Source organism: Parus major, chromosome 10, assembly GCF_001522545.3.
Source record: "Parus major isolate Abel chromosome 10, Parus_major1.1, whole genome shotgun sequence".
NCBI classification, from domain to species: domain Eukaryota; kingdom Metazoa; phylum Chordata; class Aves; order Passeriformes; family Paridae; genus Parus; species Parus major.
Window position 1 is genome coordinate 11,055,182 of NC_031779.1, and position 20,539 is coordinate 11,075,720.

Here is a 20,539-nt window from a genome sequence, read left to right on the forward strand (position 1 = left end):
CTTTATCATTTACACTATTCCAACTGGGAAAAACAAAGAAAAATTCATAAATTTAACATCAATTACAAAGGACGTTAGAAAAGATAAGGATCCAGTGTTGCTGCCTTGTCTTTTCACTGTACATTTGTATTACACTGGACATTTTGCTTAACATGGTGGAATTCAAAACCTGGAACTCTGTGCCAGTGATAATTTTAGGTATAATTTATTTCTTTCCTTGTAAAAATTAGAATCCTGGCCTCATTAGCTGTAAAGGGAGTGGTGACAGTACAGATATTCTTTAAAAATTCTGCAGTTTTATAACTGTCTATATAAGAATCTTTTCAGAAGGATTGTCTATGGAAATCGTGCAGTTTGGGCACAATTGGGTTGTGATGCTGATGGTAGGTACACTTACTGTGAGTTTAACAGTGATGGAAAAACCTCTCTGATGCAGAGAATGTTCAACTACACACTTTAGAATAGGCAGATCTAAACACAGATTCCTTATGTCAGAACCTGTGCTCCCCTTCCTTTATAAAGGAGAGTATTGGTTTGCAGGTTTGGGGAGCAGGGTGCTGAGAAGACAGGGAGGAAAAAGAGATTTTAGTTTTGAGCTGGGGAAAAAAAAAAAGCCTTTATCAATGGCCTGGTTCTGAGCACAGGTCAGACATAGCCATGTTTTGGCCCAGCTCATAGTGTTGTGAAGAAATAGCTACTTTATAAATTTTGAAGCTTTGCTTTAAACATTATTCACAAAACAAAATAAGAAATAGAATAATTATTGATTCATACATAATATGAAACTTCTTTTCCTGGCCTGCATTTCAGACTAGCATGCCAAAATCCTGAGGTTCAAAACTCCACTTAAATAAAGCCCTGTGGACTTTCAGGAATGTCCTTGGCATAAGGTTTAATAAAATATTTTGAGCTGCATATCTATCTGAATTTAATTAATTGTGGATAGTTGAATGGCAGTGGAGCTGGTTTGCAAATTGCTTAGCTCAGACTGATATTAATGTTACCATGTCAGCTTCCAGCTCAGTGCCTAGAGAGCAGCGCAGGGGGCTGCAGAGGGAGCACCATCGGCCAGAATGGGTGCAGATCAAAGTCATAAAGAGAATCACTGTCCTCGCCCTCCATTTCCACCACCCTTTGGAGCAAGGAAGCCTTTGCAGCTGAGATCTGCCTGGTGATTCTCTGACAGTGCAGCAGGAGGGCAGGGGAAGGTGTGAGGCTGGTCCATACCTGTAGTTCCTGTTTGGGTCTTGCAGAAGGAGCCAGGGCTGGGACAGCAGCAGGCTTTGGATTCCCAGGAACATGCAGGAGACATCTCCTCCTCCTGCAGTGGGTTGAGGCTGCCTTGAAGGGGGACTGAATAGAAGGTAGGAACAGAGCGTGCTGTGAGGGATGTGAAGGAGAGATGTGGATGGGTGAGGAGCAGCGTGGTGTGAGTGCTGTTGGGGGTTCTTGCCTTGGAGAGCAGTTTCTAAATCTGCCTCCTCAAGGTGATGCTTCTGTGGCTCAGATGAGTGCCTTTTTTACTGTCTCATGACAATGCTGAGTCATTTTAGTCTTAACCTTTTACCCTGAGGCTGGTAATCGTAGCTGTTTTCTGACTTAGTAGTGCTTATTAAGTAGAAACAGTCCTGACTCTGGGCTCTGAGAAATAGGAAATAACACCAGTCTAGCCCTGAGGTCAGCAGGATCTGAAACCTAGCTGAAGCTGTTCAGGACCATTACAGGTCACAGATACAGATGGATTTGTATCTGGTGATAATGAGGTCCAATGGCTCCAGCACATATTCCTTAAGATTTGCCTTTACTCTCCCAAACAGTCCATTAGCTCAGCAGCTGCAAGACTGAATGACAGTAAGGAACTAGAGAATGCATACTTACATGGCCTCATACATTCATATGACCTTATATATTTATATGGCCTGCCATCCACAACTCTGAACTTTGTTTCACTCTCAGCCTTGCTCACCAGTCACCAGTAAAAACACACACACCCTTTAGTGTTGAGCTGCTAATGAGAGTTAGTGGTCTGTCTTTTTTAAAGAAATGAAATGGATGAGACTTGTTAACATATTTATAAGTACGCACTGGGTTTAATTCTAAGTTGGAATAACTAGTGTAAACAGACCACAGCCTGAAGTATTTTAATTTGTGTGTTTAAAGTTACACTTACTGTGTCTGTAAGTTGGATTTTGGAAATGGAAGATATAAACTGGAACACTTCCCTGAAAATAAATATTTGGGGCCAAATAACTTATTAAAAACAGGACGCTACTTTAATAATTTTAGTAAACTGAGTGCCTAAAACAATTTAATTGTTGTACCATGTGAAATGGTTGAGAGAACCTTGTATCTGGATAACAAATCCCAATTTAAAAGCTGTGTAATTATGAAACCATGATATCCCCACAGGTCTGAACTCATTACCCAAAACATTGAAAATAACCATTTTGTTTTATAAGCATAAGAACGCACTCCAGGGTGTAGTTCCTATAGTGAACACACTTATTGAATGCTCCAAGCATTTAGCTTTTCACCTATTTCTTCACAGCATATTTGGAGCACATGTACATGCAGCTTTTTTGGGTATCATTTGTGTGCCATCAGTGCAGTTGTCTTTTTATTTAAGTAGCTCCCAAGTGGAAAGCAGTGCTGATTTCAGGTTCAGATGAGCTGAGCAGTGGTGTGTGATCTGTGTGTCCATTTCCTGTCTCCTCAGCTCGTTCTGTGGGCTCTGAGCTTTCCCTCTGTCACATACCAAACCGCTGGGTCACCGAACACAGCTGGGCTGTTCTCTAGCACCAACATCATTGTTTCCCGACTCTTCCCATGTGGCTGACTGGACCTGGCATGGAAGGGCTGGGGGGTGCTGCCCTCGCTCCCGCAGCGCTTTCTTCCTCCCTGCCAGATTAGCTCTGCTGATCAAAGCGGGCATGGTGCTGCCAGCACTGAGTCATCCAAAACATTGCCGTGCCCCTGTGCCTCCCCAGCTCTGCTGGGAAAGCCTGTCTGTGGTGCTGTTCATCCTGGCAGCTCCCTAGAAACCTTACAGCATCCAGGTGCCTGCAGTTCAGTGCAGGAGGAGCTTCATAAAACCCAGTGTCTCTATACCCAGCCTGCACAAAGCTTTATGCTGTTATTGCCTTCTTTCGTAATTTATCTGGTCACTATATTCAGCCTCTCAAAATGATGCCTTATTTCTCTCTTTCTTCCCTTCCCTCCCTACTTGCTTGGCACAACACTGTCAGCAACTCATCTTTCAATCCTAATGAATTACCCTCAGCCTATGATTACAGAGTGTCTTTGCCTGTTGCGTGTACTGTGTCTTCACTGACTGCTTCTTTCACCTCCTGCGCTGCTATCAGTTTGGCTTGACTCAGGCAACCAGCACAGCCAGCCAACATTTTAAATAAGAGTCAAGGGGAACTTTACATTTTGGATAGATTTTGTTTAATTTAAGTCATTCTGCACTCAACAGTGCTCAAATGTGGGGAAAGTGATAATGTGTTCACATTTTTTAAATTCAGCTTTTTCATTTCCAGCATGCCTAGCTTTTCTGAGGCAGCAGTAGGAAGTATAAGCGTAACAAGAACATATATATGAAATAATATATGATACATGTATATATCCTTTCATATATGTGTACGTTATCTACGACCTTCACGTAGGTATGTGTTGCCTGTATCCTTTTATTGTTAGGAGAGTTGGGGAAGAAGGAATAGAATTCTTGGCCAAAGCAAGGGAATGTTATGGTTTCATGTTGTTCATACTTTTGCGTTTTTGTGACTCAGATAAAAGCTCTGTGTGTTGCAGTCTGGACTTGAACAAAGTCAGGAAAAGCTGTTTCAAGTGTTCTGTGAAAAGCAGATTTTGTAAGCATGACTGCCAATGACTAGATGCTTTTCAACACATTGTTTTCTTGCAGAGATCAAGCCCAAGCTTCCAGCAAAGTTTTCTGCCCATGGACCTCAGATTGTCAGCATTCACCGAGTTTATATTCAGACAAGGCCAGAGAAGCGCATTAATTTTACCATAGGAAGCCGAGCCTACCTACTCCCAAAAACATCTGTGGTAATTAAGTGCCCTGTGCGAAGGTTCCAGAAGTCCCTTATCCGTTGGGAGAAAGATGGACAGCACTTACAGAACTCCAAAAGGCTTGGCATCACTAAGTCAGGCTCTCTGAAGATCCACTGTCTCGAAGCCATGGACATTGGGGTGTACCGGTGCATTGCGGGCTCTGCGCACGAAACCTTCGTGCTCAAACTGATCGGCACTGACAACAGGCTCATCGAGCCCCCGCCGCTTCGGAAGCAGCCCAGCGACATCGGTGACCCGGATCACAACGAGGCCAACAGCCTCGGCGCCAAATGGCACAAGATGAGCAAAATGTGGCAAATGTGGAGCAAGAAGAACGAGCTCTACCTGGGTGACAGGCAAGTGAATGATCAGCCGCTCCTGAGGAACCTTGAAAGCTTTGGGAGCAATTCAGCAGAAGGCTTTGGCTCTCGTGAGTTCAGGAACAAACGCCTGGAGGCTGCAGCTCTGCAGGGCGCCTACAGCATGGACACCGCACAGTTCGAGGAGCTGATAGGGAACATGAGTCAGCTCATTGAAACTGGAGAAGTCAGCGATGACTTGGCGTCCCAGCTCATCTACCAATTGATTGCTGCGTTATCCAGGCCTCCACAACCAACTACTGAAAAATGGAAAGAGGCCCAGGATGAGAAAGTTGCCTCAAAACTCACAGGCAAGTCGCCAAACGAATCTGAACGTTTCAGCACAAAAACGGTTGATAAGTTAATGTTTGACCAGAAGGTTCCAGTTATTATGAGGCAAAAGGAAATTCCTCAAGTTTCCTTCAACAAAACAGTAACTGTACGAATTGGAAATACAGTTTTTCTGACCAAGAATACTCATGCTGTCAATCTACTGTGTGAAACAGCTGGTATTAGTGAAGTGAAATATACTTGGACAAAAGATGGCGAGACATTAAAAGCCTCTGCAAAGTAAGTAAATAACTTCTCTTTTACTTTTGAATGACTTCTTATGTTGCTATTGACGGAAAAAATCCACCCTCCTGTGCAATATTAGAACATACTGTTGTAAAAATGAGATAAGCATGGCCACTGGGCCTTCCATCTTTTTAGCTAAGTAATTTATTTTTATTCTTTCAAGTATCTGTCACGTTGTTTGGCTTTACTGACATCCAAGTGTTTGGACATTTCCAGGATACTACATAGGAGGACTGACTATTTTTATAAGGTGAAGTGTTTTGGATGTCCTGGCCATATTTTTTGATGTGCTTTAATCATTTCAGTTATGTCAGAAAAAGAGCAGATTTATCCGCAAATTAGAGAGGCTATTGGGTTCATTCAGATACTAAATACTCAGTGGGAACACATTAAAAACATCTGCCATGGTATAGATGAAAAGAAGTCTTAGCTCTTAACTCATTTTAAGAAGGGAAAATATCACTGGTACCCCCATTCTTCAACACACCATTTGGGTATTAGTGGAGCTGCATAAGTTCAACTGAAAAATTAAAATAAGGAGCTTTTATGGATGTTTTTCAATACTTTAAAATATTTCTATTTAGGACAGTGAAATTCAAACTAATAAAGAACCTGTATTGCCATCACATTTGAGAGCTGACAAACGAGTACAGCAAGCTGTTACAATCAGATGTTTGCTCAAGACTGAACAAATACTTCTACTTGAGTGCTGATAAATTAGAAACTCACCTGGTAATATTAACATTAACTTTGTGTGTGAGCCTCTTGGAATTATAGCTAGCTCTTGAGTTATGAAAAAACCGGTTCTGAAATGATAAAGGCACTTTTGGATATTTCTCAACATATTTAACTGATTAAATGCACTGCCAAGAAAAATATACTTCTGCAGGGCTATCAATTAAAGCAAAGACACACAAACTAAGCCATTTTAAAAAGTGCAAATGTTTTTGGAGCCATGTAGCTCCCACCAGTTATGTTTACTTTATGAAATGCGCATAATTTTCCATTAATTTGTAGTAAGTGATACTTTGATTTTTGTGGATATGGTGGTGTTTTGTTTATTCACAAGTATGTTTGCTTCCTAATTTTAGTCCAGACTGATATTCTCGCATTTCAGGCATATATTAGGTTTATTTCCTAATTTTTTTCCCAGTAAGGTTTCTTATACACAAATCCACATATATGTGTGTAGACTCAAAAGTGATGTTACTAGAATTGCATCTGAAAGAGTGTGAGGAGGTAAATGGTCTTTATCTGTCAGGTTTGTAGAGAAGGATGTACTTGAGCCATGCATGAGGTGGCTTCTTTTGTTGAGACACAAGTATTTTTAATATTATTTTATTATTATTTAGATGTACTCAGTGTGGGAAAACACCAGCTGCAGGTTTTTGGGATGTGCTGAGTGTATGGCAAGTCGTGTCACTTAGTGCTGAGAAAGGTACCAGAGCAGGAAAGTTATTTTCAGCCTCTTCCCCAGCCTGTGATGCTGTCTGTAATACCCTGCCCCTCAGAGGGCAGGCAAGGTATTCAAAACACCTGTGAGATTTTGCTGGAAGATTTTAGCTTCAATGATGATATTTAAAATAAAAAAAATAAAAAAAAAAAAGCCCCAACAGCCCCAACCCCACAGTAATTTGAAAGTCAGATCAGGCCACAGATTTGTGAATTCCCCAATCCAGCTGAAAACCAAGCTTGCTCTGGAGAGATCAATTTCTTGCCAAGCCTAATACTTTTAATTGTGGTATTCTGATTTATTCACACTTTTGTTCCCAGGGGATCCTGGTTTGTGGTAGCAAATGCACTGTCCTTCAAAGGGCTGCAAGTAGGACACAGCCCTGTAGGATCAGGAGATCTGAACAATCCTCCCTGTGTGTATCCCTGAGAGCTCCCCTCCTGCCACCAGAGAGGAGGCAGAGCTGTGACTGCTCTGGAGCTGCACACTCCTAAACAAGGAGCTTTGCTGCTGTAACTCTTGCAAGGGGATTGAGCTGGGTTTGTCCCAGGGTACTAACCCTTCTATTTCCTTGGTTATTGTGCAGGGTGGTCCTGGACAACACTGGAAAAGTGCAGATTCGGAATCCTACTCAAAAGGAACTTGGTACCTATGGATGTCTGGTTGTTAATGACTCTGGTTTTGATATGGAAACATCACTGCTGTTGCATGCAGGTAAAATAGTGCCATTTTATAAAATCAGGCTTTTACACACACACACACACACACACATGTACATACACATACATGCACACATACATATATATGTATATAAATACATGCATATAAACACCCATGCCCACTGCAGTGTGAAATAGTTTCTTTTAGTGGCAACCCATGAAACTCTGCCTGATTTAATAGGCAGCAGTAAGATGGTCTTGCTGCTCTAAAACCACAACAGGTGTGAACTCAGTCCACCTGTATGTGTCCCACCTGTCTTTTTTGGCTGCTTCTTTGCAGACTGAATTCTATTCCAAACATGATAAATTTAAATACAAGATCTATGTTTAGAAGTTAAATAAAGCTTTTAAAACTTACTATCCCTTTAATTTCAAAGAGGTGCCTGTCATCTTGTCCTCTGTGTTAAATATGACAAATCTGGAAGCCAGAAGTTTCTCTGCAGTTGTTGGAGGTACAATCGTGGCAGGAATTGGAGCAAATGTTTTGATTGAATGTCCAGTGAAAGGTAAGTAAGAACTGCACTGACGTTGCTTGTAACATTAGAATCAGAAATTCACCTTATATCTTGAAATAAATTACCCTTGAAGGCAGAAAATCATTGATCATTAGTCTTTTATTAGTCATGTCACCCACATCTATTTATTTTCTGCCTGTCACTTCAATTTAAATACACATCTGTGTGTTCAGGATTTCCTTTAAATGGGCTTTCTTTCCAAGAAGTGGTCTAGGGCTCCACTACAGAGCTTAAAGCCCACCAGAGTGCAGGGTACTTTGCTGAAATAGCGAGTGTGGCCAGCTGACTTGCTCATCAAAGAACTTTCCTCATCCCTGTTGGAGATGCACATCTGTCTAGACTATTGTTAAAACTGAAAATGAAATCTCCAGCCGTAGCCTAATAGAACTTTAAACCTGGTGGTGAAGTAAACTCACCTTTTAGATCCATCAGTCTGCAGCTGCAGAAGTGCCGAGCTATGAGAGAATACACATATTTTCTGCCTCAACATCTGTGGAGGAGGAATAATGTTAATCAGAATTAACATGCATTAAGCAGTTCACTGCTTCATTTTATCTTCCTAACCCTTTGCTGGAAAGGTACCTATTTTCTTTTTAATCTTACCATTTCTATCTGAAGTTTAAAGTGTAAGATTTCAGTCACAGCAGCAATATTCTGTCAAACATTTAATAAGCTGAGCTCAGCCTTTTGTGAAGATGATGTGTGAAAGTGCAAATAACCACGAACGTTGCAAGTGAGTGCACAGAACGACCTCAGAGCAGCCCAGTTTGCTGCTCACATTTATGTGCTGGGAAATGCATATCAGAGGGTGTTGATACTGAACCAGGGTAGTGATAGAAATATATATATGCAAATAGCTCTGCATACAATAGTGGCGCCAGGCTGACATATATTAGGACATGTGGCTCTGCTATTCACCGTTGTACCAAGGCTAATTCTTTGATGAAGTAATATTTTCCAACTATAGTTTGGCAACTCTGTGCATAACTGACCTACATCTCAAATTCAGCAGAGAGTTCATGTCACACTGTTAATATTAATATTGTTAGGATGGGTAGGCAGTTAGCAATTTAAATATAAATTAATATTTTCACATGGGACTGTAGATTTCCAAATGCTTTAGAATTGTATATATTGGTGAGCCAAACTTTAGTTATGCTGAGACACCAGTGTTGACTTAGAAAATGATTTATCTAATTGCTTTATTTCCTGTCATTGCTGGGGAAGTAAGTATTACTGTTTGTGAATAAAATAGAGCTTTCATGTCTTAAAATGTCACTAAGTCTAGAAGCAGAAAAACTTTTGCAATGATGTAAGCAGAGTTTTCCTGTTCTCCTTTCCTTAATGGAAAGGAATAAACCACTGACTTCAGAAGATTTAATTTAATAGCACCTTATGCTGATACGTTTGTCAGATAGGTGGGACACAAAAATATGTCCATTTGCAGTGTAGGAGGATGAGAACTCCATTGTGAATGCTGGTAAAACACAATGTGAATGATCAGACCTGCAAAAGTAATGATGAGAGAGCTCTTCTTGTAGAGTCAGGGAGACCTTGGCTGGAGCTGCAGCACCTCTTCCTCGCTGCCCTTCCTGGCTGCTCTGCAGAGGATGTGCTTGCCCTGTGAGTTCCACTGAGTGAAACATCACTGGATGAGTCTTGGTGCTCTCCACGTTCTGCCAGGAGCTTTTTCAGGATCCTTCCACACAGACATTACTCACACAGATTTCTCACTGGTGTCACATCTGGTCTTTGAGGCTCCTGCTAGCCCCCAAAATAGTTCTCCACAAGAAGAACTATCTAATGAATAAAGAGTCCGTGTGTGTGAAGAGTATTAGGGCCATGTCAGCAGTAGAATTCTTAAATTGCTTTTAAATTTCTTGGTTGCAGTGACCTCTGAGAATTTTTTTCTGTAGAATGAATAACCTAAAAGATGTTTTTAGAGTTGTTCAATCCATAGTTTCTTCTGCAAAGAAATTGATCTATTGAAGATGCAAAGTTTAATAATTTGTGCAGCGTTGGCCTTTTCTTTTTTTCTTTTTCAAATTTTTTTCTTTTTCATTGTTGCTAATTTGGTTCTTTTATCCTTTTGAAAGCCTTTCTCTCACACTCTAAAAATCATATTGAGACTGAAAAAAGCCCTTTGAATTGCTGAAGACCAGTGTAGCCTAGTAAACAGAAGTGCATCAAAGAACAGAATAAAAAAGTTAGCTGAACTGTACAAACTGATGGTATCTCTTTCTTTTCCCTTTTTAGTTTATAACAAGACTATTTTTCCACTAATTATAATAAACTCTCTTTTATAGCTCCCACACGAGCATAAGTTAGAAGATATTCATACATTTGGGATAGATTCATATTCCATTTCTTACAGCCAAGAGCTTTTCAATCAACCCACATGGTATAAATATCAATACTGATTGCTCCAAATTGCTCTTGGATAACATTTATTGTATTTGCAGAAAAAAACGTCTTGTGATTATTGCTAGAATAAACTAAAACTGTCAGACTCCATTTATTGAAAAAACTTTGAAAGTTCTAAGTTGAAGCAGAACAGAGGAAAAAGTGGAAATATGAATAAAATGTGCGTTGTCTGCCCCTTGCTGGAGAGAGCAGGGAAGTGACACACACTGAGCTGAGCTTGTTTACACTTCTCTTTGCAGCTCTGAAATGTCTTGGCACACAAGCCTTGAAAAGTAGAATCTGCACCTTCATCCAAATTCTGCATTCCTATGAATACATTTTGGCTCTCTAATAATAACATACTGATAAAAAATTGTGAGAAACACACGAAAACTGTTGTATCTTTTTGCACAGAATTTTCACAAAGGTGGACCGAGTACTTGCTGTCAGTGTTGGAACTTGAAACAGATCCAGAAAAAAATCGAGAATTTGATTTTCCATCTGTTGCTTCATTTACCCACACTATTCCAAATGTAACGGTGATGCTGTTCTTTGTATTCTATGCTTAACCCCTTTAGAAGACATGAGTGAAGAAATATGGAAGTTTAATGCATAGGATTTGCTTTTTTTGTATGTTCTAAAGGATATTAATAATACATTTCAGATGTTTAAAGAAGTGTGTACAGATTTATTTTATGAGGAAGGAATGACAGTATTTATAATTAGTATAATAGAAGGAAAATCTTTTGCTCTTGTGCTTTTTACAGTAAGTGCATCTTTATTAGAGTTTTTGTTTGGATCAGGCTGAAGTAGGAAGGACTGCAAGATGTTCAAAAGCTTAATTGTGCTTTGCTTTGTGTCTTGTAACAGTCTGGGGACCTGAAAACGGAATCCCTTTGGATATAACTAAAGTGAAGGGTGTGACTGTACCTGATTCTTTGCCAGTACTAATGGGCACCATGGCTGAGGGTCCAGGCAAGACTGACTGCATAGTCCAAAGCAATCCTCCTCCAAACACATTTTGGGTATCTTTTGGGACGTTGGTACCTACTAGGTCTCTATAAAAACACATTCCTGATGCCTTCCACTACTTTCTGAGGCAGATAGAGCCTCGGGGAGATGGGAGGGAAATCCATAAATTGAAATTGTTTACAGCACTGATTTTTTTTTTTCCTCTCTCACAGCTTTGCTAAAGAAAATAAATTTGAAAATAAATTTCCTTTAAATTCCTAGTTCAGGAGGGGTTGAGATGGATTGTGTTAGAGGAAGGTAAAATTTCAAATACTTCCTACTTCAGTTTTCAAAAAGCTGTTGAGAAGTTGCCTAGGCAAAGTTTAACAAATTCTAATTATGTTAAGGCAGAGGTTGCCTCAGTGGTTAGCACCTGCTTAAATGACTGAGAGGACCAAGTGGTTAAATCTACAGTGAAGAAAGAGTAGGGTGCCCCAAAGGCTGTTCTGGGATTTGGGATGCTCAACATTTTTATAAGAGTTCTTGAAAGGAATGTGATCAGTCAGTTGACTAAAACTGTGAACAAAGAAGATTTATAAAGGCTAATGTATCTAAAACTCCTTGTGAAGAGTTGCAGCAGGATGATCACACAAGTAACATTTAAAATCTAGATGAACTCAAAGGATGTTCAAAGTTGATATTTGCAAAATAAATGTACATATAGAACAAATAACCCTAAAGGCAGCCAAATGCATGTGGCTGTCCCTGAAGGACTGACAGTCAGAGGAAGATCTGTGCAGTGGTGGTTCAGTTCCACGGAGCACCAGCTGGGCACTGTCCAAATCAAAACTAATGGCAGAGGAATGGATGAAATAATAGAAAATATAAATTGGCCATTCTTTAAAGCTGTGGCAAATCCTGTTTGCAATCTGCTGATCTCATCTCAAAATATGATATAGAAGAGCTAGAAGAGGTAGAGAGAAGAGCAGTGCAGGGAACAGGCATGATCTAAAGGCTAATTCTGGTCCTGGAAGGTAGGAAGGTATGTTGAGGAAGGCTTATTCAATAAGTGCCATGATTTTTGTGCTCTGCCTACACATCCCCATGGGCCCATTGTTCGATAGAAAGTGCAGAATTTAGTGGACTTGATGTCTAACTAAGGATAGCAATTCTTGATTTCTGACAAAATGATATTTTCAGAGTATATGTGTATGGATCTGCTTTATGATGATGAATGCCTGATGATAAAAGTGTGGTCCCTGGTGCTGCAGAACTGTTATTCAGTAAAGTCAAAGTATAATTACAGCAGCTGGGTAAACCAGTCTGTGCTAACAGTGCTGAGTTGTGGAAGTGTCCTAATGCACACCAAACAAGTCTTTGTTGGGGGTCAACTGCAGAATTCACTCTAGCAGTCATTAGTTGCTAAATACAGTTGCCTTATTTAAAATGCCTGATTTTGAAAAATATTAGTCTTAAACTTCTACAGCTGGAAAAAAGATTAAGTTCTCTTTGACAGCCAGAGAGCTAAGCAGAATCCGACAGGGCCATAGCAAGAGTGGGGTGGGAAGGGGTCTTGCTTTGGGAACCTGTCTAAGGAGGTGGCCAGATGTTGGTAAGAATACCAAAATCCTGCCAGATGCTGCTACCACCTAGGAAGAGGGGCTGCTGCATGGCTGGTAGGAAGCAGGAGAGGTGAGGCTTTGAAAGGCTGCAGGGGAAGGGGCAGTGTCAGAGGGCAGGTAGGGGATCACACCGAGTGCCAGAATGTCTCGCTGCTGCTGCTGCCCTGCTCAGGGCTGTTACTCCTGGTGAAGCTGGCAAGATTCACGTGGGTAATTTCAGTAGCAGCAGGTTTAGGCTTTTTAGGGTTCACTAGGAGTCGATTGCCCAAGTATAATTCAGATGACTATAAAGGCAGTTTGAGAATTCTGCTGGAGAAAATACGAAGGTGTAGCAGTGGAAGCAATTGCTTTGTAGGTTATGCTCAATGCTCTGGAGGTGTTAGTGGGTGTAGGGTAAATAACCATCAGATGACATTCGTTGTGTGTATATAGCTGACCCAGAATTGTTTCCTCTGAAAGCTGACATGCAAATTTCTCCTCTGAAATAAGGCAAAGTTCTAGTGAAGTGCAGCAAAATGTGCTCTGTGCCAGCACAGTTCTGCCTTGCTCTTGAATGGGGAACTCAGAATACTTTATGAGATTCTACGTAGCTGGGGGAAAAATTTCTGAAGACATATCCAGTGTTTTAGAGCAAGTAGTTAGTAGGCCAAGGTTTTTATGGTGTGTAATATTTCACAGGGCTTTCAAGGTTGGAGGAAATTTGTTTTTGAACACTGAATATTTTAAGGGCACCCTATAGTGCAGGTTCCTTTTTTTTCTTTCTTAAAACACGTGTTTTGCAGTCCCATCCGGAGCTACAGTTTTTTTCCATAACATTTGCTGTCCCAGGGCCACTCATGGTGGAAAATGACTTTTTTCATGGAACATTGAGTATTGTAGAGCCACTCCAGTGCTAGTGGAAAATAACCTGTGTTTGAGGTCAGAAAAATAGATTAAACTAATTTTAAAAGTTTTATAGCCACTTAGGTCTATAGAAGAACTTTTAAAGAGGATTTAGATCCGTTGCAAGAGTAAGATTTGCATTTTCAAGGTTTTTCTAAGACTAAGAAGGTCTGAGTTCAGGAATGCATCTTTTTTCATGAAGGACAATTACAGCCATCCTGAATTTTAAGTATGTGTTTAATTATATTCCCTGATTGGGATGGATTTAGTCTCATGCCTAAGTGATTTCCTGACTTGGAGCTGTAGGATATAATTGTTTGATTCTGCTACTCTCTGGATCCAGTGATAGATCTCCCATTTGAATCCCTGGGATCTTTACTGTCCTCAGGGATTCTGAGCCTTTGGCAGTTTGGGGGAGTTGAATCTTTGGGCTCATCCTCAGCTGCATCTGCAGGGAGATGGGGTAGGAAGGAGACAAAGGTGGCTACAGGCCATCTCTTCCCTCTTCCTCCTTCCCCTTTTCATACTGTCTGGGGACCAAACCAGGAATTATTCAGCTTTTAAGTGTTCTTGCTACAATTCTGTAATGAAAAAGGCTCCTGAAGACAGTGTGAAAGTTATTTTTGTTCATTTAGAGTCCCTGTGCAAGTCAACCTTTAAGTCAGTGAGAGTCAAGCATCTGCAGTAAAATTCAACCTTGTGCAGAGGACAAAATCCTCCATGAAGTCCTGCAAATATGCCCCAAAGCTTAAGAGTTATTTCAGCTCGTTTTAGGAAAAAAAAAAAAGTTGCAGCTTCATTTTGGCTTGTTTTTGCTTAGTTTCATTTCTATTTGGATGAGAAAACTGCTTTAAACTCTTGGGCTTTTCTTTACTTGAGTTCTAAAGGGTAAAACAGGTTTTAGGCCTTAAATACTTGCCTAGGAAGAAAAGTTGAAGCTTTTCTTGGTTTTGATGGGATGCTTGAACTCTGTCCTTCAGTTTCTGTGTAAGAAAATTGGTGTTTTTCACAGTGCGACTGGAAGAGCCTTGTTGCAGGAGGAATGTGGGAATTGTGTACTTTGCCTGCTCTCTCCCAAGAGCTCCTAGATGAGACTCAGCTCAGTGTGCTGTGCTGTACCTGTAGGGAAGGGAAATCTTATCTCAGGAGCAGTAAATACAGAGTCTGATTTCTAAAGAGGAAGCACTGAAAATCTGCACAGTGGAAGGTTTTGCACCTGAAATGTGCTAATGCTGACTGTGTGCTGGGGTTGTGATGGGTTATGAGATGGAGTTTTATGCAAAGTACTCCTAAGCAAAAAAGTAAATGCACACCTAAAACTAGATTTTCTAAGTGTCCTCTAACAGTAAGGGTTTCTCCTGATAGGAATTCCAGAAATGAAAATATAAATAAGAACTCTGTCTCTCATGAGATGCACAGCAGAAAAGGATTTTTCACTTGCCATATGAACATACAGATAAACTGAAGCTGTCCAGAAGAGCTTGAAATGCATGTGCTGCTTTGCCCAAGAATGTGAAGGAGCTGGACTACAGGGATAACTTTTTCTTCAGCTTTATTTCTTTAATCCATTTCTAGGGTGTCTATTAGGAGATAATCAGCCTTTTTCCTGAGTGGTTTCTCTACTGTGTCTGGCTGCCCAACTCTGGAAGCTTTATATCACATTTTTGCCCTCCAGTTTTTGGGTTCCTCTGAAAGGCAGGGTTAGAGGCCCTGATTTCTGGCATAGAGCTGTGTCCTGGCTGGAGGGAATGCAGAGTCCTCCTCTCTTTTCCTCTCTTCTACTCCAGTCTGCAGTAGGTCCCTGAATTCTTCTCTGAAGCAATCTTTCTTTTTTTCTCCTTAGTTCAGGACTCAGTCTGAGCATTTGCCTTAATACTGTTAATGGCAACCTAACCAAAAGCCAGTGAAGAGGTCAGAGAAGGAGCTTGATTACAAATACCAGTTGTTAAGCACACAGTCCAGTATTTATTAGTATCACTCTCAGATAATGGATTGGTTTCCATGTAATACAAAGGCTGGGAAAAGAAATGGAACCATGAAATGCAAAATCTTGAAGGGTCCTCAAAGTGGCTGTGAAGAGGGGTTCATCACACAGTTCACATAACAATAATTAACTTCTAGATAAAAATCTTACTCCTTGATAGTTTGGAGGTAAAATACAGTGCAGGAGTGTTGTGATTATTCCCACTGCTGTTTTGAGCTCAAACAGCTCTCCTTTATGGGTGCACCCTGAGGGTGTCCATGTAACATCAGCTGCTGGAAAACAGCAGTGTGCACTGCCCCTGTAAAGCAGTGGTGGTGGTTTTAGTGTGATCTGTTTAACTGCTTCTTTTCCATGGACTCCCCCTTACACACTTTTTATCTCTTGCTGCCAGCACCCCTAGGATGGCTTGGGTGGATTCCTGGTGCATGACAGCTGGACTGGCTGCTGGCCTGTGGTGCAGGGCTCTGTCTGCACTTCTCCTCAGACCTACAATTTATGTTTGTGTGCTCACATTATTCACTTGAGTAATGGCCTGATTTACTTGTGTGTGTGGTATTACTCACTTGTTTTCCCTAAAGAGAAACAAATACAGCTCTTTGGAGAAAGAAAAAGGAATCATTTGCTATAACTTGAGTTTAAGGTGTGTGACAGATACCCAGTTTTGAACTTAAAATGAGTGGCAAAGCTATTCTGCAGATGTCTTCTGCAAACTGAACTCCAGTTCACATTTTAAAAGGCTCTACATGTCTCTGAATGAGGCACACGTAGAAGAATAGAGATGGCAATTTTTCTGGGATAGCTCTAGGATATAAAACGTTTGGAAGAAAAATATTTGACTTCAGTTAAATCCTGAGAATGAGATACATTTCTAAATGCTGTCATGAGAGCAGAGGGAGGACTATCATGAGGTGATACTGCGCTGATGTTTGATAGAGGCTCAGGTTAAAAGTTTAAATTTGAACCATTCCAAACGTTTTTGTGTTTTGTGGAATTTGACTTTAAACCTTCTTACTTCAGCCCTATCTCAGCTGTGCTGCTTTGGGCTTCTTTTTGGCTCTGCTTGGCCTGCTGGGTTTTGGTGCCAGTGAGGGCAGTCTGGCTGCAAACCTCTAGGCCTTAGGGTAAAACAGCTCAGATCCTCACGCCACCTCTTCAGCCCATCTGCAGAGTAAGGATATATGCCTGAATGGCTGTGGAAAGTACACTGTAAAGGAAAAATGTCTGAGAATTATATACTTTAGCCAGAAATCTGGGTAAAATGGAAAAAAAGACCCTTAAACCAAGACCTTATCCTAATTCCAGATGGATTTTTCAAAGTGGCATAAAGCTTCTTCTAGAAACTTGAAAAACAACCTGGTTTTTGGACCACTGTGCACTCTGCAGAACTTGTTTTATGCAGCTTTATTCAGTAAAGCACAATTCTACATGAATTTAAAAGCACAGAACAGCTGCTAAATTGTCTAGAATAAAATCTGTGATTAGGCAGAGTGTTTCTCTTCACTGCCTTTCTAGACAAGATGGCGGGGGGAGCTTTTTCCTTCAGTGAACTAGCAGGTTCCAAAAAATATGTCTGGTTCCTATTACAGCAAAGGAAAAACTTGAGGTGTGCATTGGAAGTGCTAAGCCAGTGATTGAAATGTAAAAGTTGTTCCTAAAGGCCATTCCACATCATGAAGACATCATCTGTAAAGTAATACTGCACAATGATCTGTGAGGAGAGGAGACTGAATTAGCATTCAGTGTGGCTGGAGCTTCCAAATGTCCCACATTCAGGTCAGCTCCTGTAGCAGAACCTGGTTGAGGAGCCTTCAGTGAGCACTGACCAATTTATTTAGGGAGAAAAAGAGTTCAGGTGAAAGAGTTTTTTTCATTTGTGCCCTGTCCCATCCCTGCACCTTTGTGCCTGTCCGTGGCTGCCCAGTGTGCCACAAATGCCGACTTACCCAGTGACTTCCCCAGGATTTTGGAACTTGGAAAGAGCATTTCTGCTGCAGCAGCTCATTCAGAGCACATCAATGAGGTGTCTGATTTGCCAACTTGCAAAATCTCTTTTTAGAGGCGAATATTTGAGGAAAATAAAACAGTTGAAGTTTTCCCACTGGTAGTGTGCCAGTGGAAAATAATTTTATTAAAAATAAGCATTCAAAGTAATTTATTGATTAAAACTGAAAATGATGAGTTATCTGCAAGAGCTGAGGCTCTCAGAGTTCAAGCACTATAGCAGGAATGAAGGTAGCCCTTTGGCTTCTGTACCACAGTAACTGAGATTGCTTAACAAGAAAACCCCTCTTTTCATTGTTAATAGCTCTTTCTGATCCCTTCCATTCACCCTCTGTCACTATAAGCTGTCCAAATCACATCTGCAACTTGGAGAAGTTGTCACAAGTGTTTTGGCATAAATTGGCCACATGTAGTTTCCAATCTATTTTTTCCAAGAGAAATAATGTTGCCCCAATTTTTTTTTCCTAATTTTTGATTAAAAAAAAAATAAATCTTTCTTCCTCCCTTCTGTCCTTCCTTCCTTGTGGGAGGCAGATTGAATGAAAAGGAAGTGTGCAGATCTTTGCATCAGCTGGTCCTGACTGGGTTTAGGAGTGTCACATCTTTCAGTGAGATCCGTGAGCACATTGCTTTGTAGAGCTGGTAGCAGTCTGTAAAGCTGTCTGAGCTGGGCTTGCAGTAATTAACCTTTGATCTTTGCTCTTAGTGGGGTACTGAATTATTAATAGGACTCACAACTGAGAGGTTTTCTTCTGAGTGTGAAAACTGCTTGTTTTACTGCAGTGTTGCTACTTAGGTTTTCACACTCTGTGAAATGAGGAAGGAGCTCAGGATTCTTGCTTGCTACAGTAGCAGTTAGCAATATAAACCCTATGGATTATCTCTCACAATAAATGTTTTAAATATTTTCATTTTCAAGGTGTTCCCAAACCAAATGTAACATGGTTGAAGAAGAAAGATGTTTTACAAATCAATTCTTTCTTGGTTTTGAATGGTTCTTTATTTCTGAGGAATGTTTCCTACGGAGATGCAGGAACATACACTTGCAGAGCAACTAATGCTCTCGGAAAAGCTGAGGCTGCATCTGTTCTCCACATAACTGGTAAGTGCTAAACGAGAATTCCTTACTGATAACAAAAGTCAGCCAATTTATAATCAAATTTAACCATAAAATAGTTGGGGCATTTTTAACACTTTATTAGAAATTTGAAAATTTTGATTGCATTTGGATCTGTTCTCTATTCTGTGTTTCCTGGAATGTGGATCTAGGTGCAGATGGTTTGATTTGTGACTTCAAGGTTGTTCCATCTTCCTTCTTCTAGGAAACAAATAATCAGCCCTTAAACCACCTGCCACATTAGGAACTAAATCCACTGTCACATTACAATGGAGCCGGTGCTTCTATCTAGAGACACGGGGCAGGCTTGATATTCAGAAAATCTTCAGGAAAATGCAGGAAAATGAAAGCAAAGGCTGGTTTTAGGGCTTGGCCTTCATTTTTTTTAATTACACAGGCCAATAAAATGTAGGGGAGTGGAAAAGAAAAAAATTCTGATTATGAGCTCTGAACTCTCAGAATAGAAAATGTAAAGAAAAACCTCTGTTTAAGTAAATTAATAATGTCATCCTGTATAATGCAATTCTGTATAATGCAATCATGCCTTGCAAATCACTGCAGTCAATGGATCATTTGGCTCTAAGATGAGTTGTCTCACCACTTTGCTGTGCAGAGTGCAGCACAGCTCTCTGTGACCAGTCCTGCTACAAAGGTCTCTTTCTTGGGCACACACCTAGGGCAGGCTGTGATGTTTGGGTCTCTTGGCTGAGGAGGACATTCTAAAGACATAATAGGAGCCTCTGTGTGAGGATGAGTGTAGACTGAAGCTGTCTTCCTGGTTTCAGTTTTCCTGGAGTACATCAAAATGTACTTCGGATGTTCCAGAGAGGAATATTATTATAATGACGTGACTGGAAGATTGCTCACAGGAGTCTAAATTTTGTTTCTATTCCTGGTCATGTGACATTAGTTTAAATAAATCTGGAGTGGATAGGAGAGGGCCAAATTCTGCAAGTTCTTGGCTGTGCAAGACTGTAGTGAAATGGGAGGACTTCTGCTGTCAGGACTTGCAGATTGCACTGGCTCAGTGTTGTCTGAAACATCCCATCAGATTTTTGACTTGCCTACAGGACTTGCTGCCTCATCAGGGGCAGTCCAGCAGTAGCACAAAGTCTGTGCAGCCTTTCCAATGAAACTCCCTAAGGGCTGACCAGGCAACCTCTCCTTTGCCTGTGGAGCTGGCCTCTCTGTGGTTTTGTGGAGACATTTTTTGTCCTGGTGTTTACAGGCAGGAGACTTCATTCAGAAATGGCACACTGAGGAAAAGTGTTGAGCCAATGTAAAATGACCCACAGAAGTCAGAATACAGCAAAAGATTTAAACCCTTCTGGAAGGAGAGTCGTAGATGTTATGTACATTCATTAAAACAGAAATGTTGACTAAGTGGTAAGAACTGTGTGTTACTGACAGATTGCCCACATTTTTGGCAGTTATTCTGCCAGCATACGATAAAAAGGAGGAGTTGCTATAGTGATGGGCATTTGACTCTCCATTCATTATGCTATCTCTATGCATAATGAGATTTTAAAAGATGTTCTTCTTTTTTCTAGTGTAACACTTCGTCATAATTCCATCTAATGGAACAGAGGAATTGGTTAGATTCCATGGAGAGAATTATTTTTCTTACAATTTCTGCATGCAATGAAATAATACATAATGTTGTCATGAAAAACTTGTTTTTACACTGTTACAGGATTGGTTTTTTAACAAACTCAATAAATTTATTGATTTATTGATTAATTCAGAAACTTGAATAAACATAATTTCTGTTTCACTGTACACAGGTAGTTTATTTCTTAGACAGATAATTTAACTGCATAAATGAAGTTGACCCTAAAGAATTCCAAACTGCTATATTGCCCTGCTGCTTCATAATTAGCATG

The 20,539-nt window shown here is 40.5% G+C and overlaps 1 protein-coding gene across 3 annotated transcripts in view; it reads left to right on the plus strand.

Annotated features, from left to right (window-relative positions):
* The window catches only part of ADAMTSL3 (ADAMTS like 3), a 177,077-nt gene that overhangs the window by 146,005 nt on the left and 10,533 nt on the right, over positions 1-20,539 (plus strand). For all 3 annotated transcript variants that reach the window (XM_015639396.3, XM_015639392.3, XM_015639391.3), the window contains 4 exons: positions 3,923-5,003; positions 7,049-7,176; positions 7,559-7,687; positions 18,459-18,641. In XM_015639396.3, coding sequence (XP_015494882.1) covers positions 3,923-5,003; positions 7,049-7,176; positions 7,559-7,687; positions 18,459-18,641 — 1,521 coding nt within the window. The remainder of the gene's footprint in view (positions 1-3,922; positions 5,004-7,048; positions 7,177-7,558; positions 7,688-18,458; positions 18,642-20,539) is intronic.